Raw genomic sequence first — 2,743 nt, 5'->3', positions numbered from 1 at the left:
GCCTCTGTCCCAGAGCAGGTGTAGGGTGTCCAGTGGGATGCAGGGGGCGCCGCCGGGCAGCTGGGAAGTGGCCTTGACTACAGCCCGCGGCCGCAGTTCCTACGACAGCCAGTAGGTCACAGCAACTCGGAGGGAAGAGGTCAGGAAAGACCTCTGAGTGGTGTCCGAAGGGGGGTGACAATGCCCAGGTGGCGGTGGCCTGCAGCAGACCACCACAGCCTCTCCGCCCCCAGCCTGCCGGGCCAGCCCTGGACCCCTCCGCCCAGCTGCGCCCACGTCCTCAGGCACCTTCTCCTCCGCCGTGGGAGGACCACCCCAAGCTCTGTGAGACCGGCACCCAGGAGCACGCAGCAGGCAATCCACGCCCTCAGGCAGGCCGGGCGCCTCACACGCACTCAGGCCCCCTCCCCCGCGGGTGCTCGCGGTCACCCTCTGCCCCTCTGGCCGCCTAGCTCTGCCCTGGGCTGATGGGAGGGCGCGTACCCCCATCCGAAGCCGTCAGCCACCGGCGCCTGCTCCCATCTCTGGTCCTCTAAGGCTAAGAACACCCAGTGGGGGCAGGATAGGCGGCCACCCTGCCGGACACGAGGCCTCAAGAAATTACCGAGTGAACCCCACCCATCCAGCAGCGGGGCAGCGCTGGTGATCCGTCTTCACCTTCACCAGCCCCCAAAACATCAACACCGCTACTGGAGGGGCCACTGGCTCTGCTGAATCGAGAACACCCCACGCTTCAGCCAGGGAGCGCAGGCACCCGCCACGGACACCAGGGGGAGCCCCAGGGCAGCCAGGCCCAGCAGCTGCAGACGGTCCTGGGCAGCGGCCTCCCTGGGCCCCGCCCACCATCCCAAGGCCACCAGACCAGGCTCCCAGCTGCCCTGACCCAGGGCGTTGCACCCCACTCTGCGAGCACACACAGCCACAGGGTCCTGTTTTATTGCCTTCGCGTGTCCAGGACATCTGACCGGCCCCAGACACAGTAACTTAAGGTGCCGAGCGCAGGTCGGGGCAAGGGGAGGAGGGGCTGGGCCCAGTGGTTAAAAAGTACACCCGTCCCCTCGACAAACGGCCAGAGAGGACAGCTGCCAGGGGGTGGCTAGGGAGGGCGACAGGGAAGGCCAGGGACAGGGGCCCCCCACCCAGCCTCAGAGAGACAGAAAGACAGACACACAGGACACACAGAGAGACGTGGGACATGGAGACAAAGGGAAGGATGGAGCTGAGAAGTAGCAAGATGGACAGAGACACGGGGACACAGAGGGACAGCAGAGCACACACGGGCGGGGCCAGAGCCCTGGAGGCGGGCGCACGGCGGGGTCGGGAGAAAGGCCAGGCGGAGGCACTGAGGCCCCGGAGCCCCTGCCGGGCGGGGCGGGCAGCCGGGCCACCCCGGGGCCCCAGGCCGCTGAGGTCCGAGCTACATGACACAGCACTTCGTTTTGTGCGTGTGCGGCTCTTTGAAACGCAGTCTCTGTCTGGGCCGGTATTTTTCCAGGTACATGAGCTGTTTACTGTTGATGGCTCCACGTCGCTTCCTGCAAAGACAGGACGTGGGTAGGGATCGGGCGGGACCCAGGCTGGGCCACCCGCTCTGCCCCAGGGAGCTAGAGGCCCAAGAGTCCAGTGGGGCCGCAGTGGGTGGGTCCTCATGGCCACCAGAGCCCTTCCTACCTCCGGACTTCTGCCCGAGCTGCTCCCACTGCCAGGATCACCTGTCCTAGTCACCTGCTGTCACCCCTGCTGCCCTTCAATGCACCTGGCTACCGCCTCCTCCAGGCTGGCTCCCCGATCTCCTACGCCCATGGTCCCCATGCTCCCCCGGCCCCCATGTTTACCTGGTGCCCCCCACACCGAGGCCACGGGTAAAGCCTGGGCATATGTGCTGTCTTGGGGGGAGGGGAGGGGGCGGGGAGGACCTCGGGCAGCAGGTGGGGGGTTATCCAGGGCTGCCCACCAAGTACTTCTGGAGGTCGCCCATTCCCCCCGCCCACGACCCCCGGCGCGGCCAATGAGATGTGAACACGAGAGACACGTGCGTCTGCCAGGCAGAGCTTCGAGAACCACAGCGTGACTCCACCGTCACTTTGCGGCAAAGCCGGAGATCAGTCTGCTCCCGCCGACAGGTGACGGGAACAAGGTGGAGCCCGTGTGGGTCTCAGTCGCTGCCGGTGGGGCCTGTCCTGGCTCACGGGGCCTGGGGCTGAGGGGACCAGGGGCCCCGGAGGTGGGACCAGCTTGGCCTTCGCCCCGGCTGCCCCTCACTGCACCCCCCGCCCCCGGGAGCTGGCCACACACAGGGACCTCCTCACTCAGGGCCCCTGCGGCCTGGAGGGTGAGTTGGTGCCACACAGGAGGCTGCATGGGACACCTCAGAGGACACCCCAGCCCAGAAGTCAGGAGCGCCTGCTGGCGAGGGGAGCCCCCTTAAACCCAGACTCCCAAGAGCTCACCAGCCCCCGCCCCCGCCGGCCGGCCACTCACTGTCGGATGAACTGGATGGCGTCTTCGTACTTCATCCCACTCTCGATGAGGGCCAGCGCCACGAGGACAGGAGCCCTGGGGGCGGACGGGGGGCCGGGTTGCCCAAGCGCCGTACCCCCCCCCGCCCCACCCCGACCAGCCGCCTGCTGAAGCTGGAGGGCTGCCCAGGCCCCCCCACCCCCCGCCCAGCGCCCAGCGCCCTCCAGCTCCAGCGCAGAGACAAAGTCGCACCCAGCAGGAGGGCGTGGGGTCAGCCGTGAGC

General features: G+C 67.9%; 1 protein-coding gene across 1 annotated transcript in view; it reads right to left on the bottom strand.

Annotated features, from left to right (window-relative positions):
* Positions 1-937: 937 nt before the first annotated feature.
* Positions 938-2,743, bottom strand: part of PTP4A3 (protein tyrosine phosphatase type IVA, member 3) — a 7,148-nt gene continuing 5,342 nt past the window's right edge. Inside the window, exons 4-5 of the mRNA XM_006913025.3 lie at positions 2,482-2,556; positions 938-1,535 (exon numbers count right to left, since the gene is read on the bottom strand). Coding sequence (XP_006913087.1) covers positions 1,418-1,535; positions 2,482-2,556 — 193 coding nt within the window. The 3' untranslated portion in view covers positions 938-1,417. The remainder of the gene's footprint in view (positions 1,536-2,481; positions 2,557-2,743) is intronic.

Source organism: Pteropus alecto, unplaced genomic scaffold (assembly GCF_000325575.1).
Source record: "Pteropus alecto unplaced genomic scaffold, ASM32557v1 scaffold105, whole genome shotgun sequence".
Lineage (NCBI taxonomy): Eukaryota > Metazoa > Chordata > Mammalia > Chiroptera > Pteropodidae > Pteropus > Pteropus alecto.
Note: the sequence above shows the minus strand (reverse complement) of the source record. Positions and strands in the feature narration are given on the sequence as shown.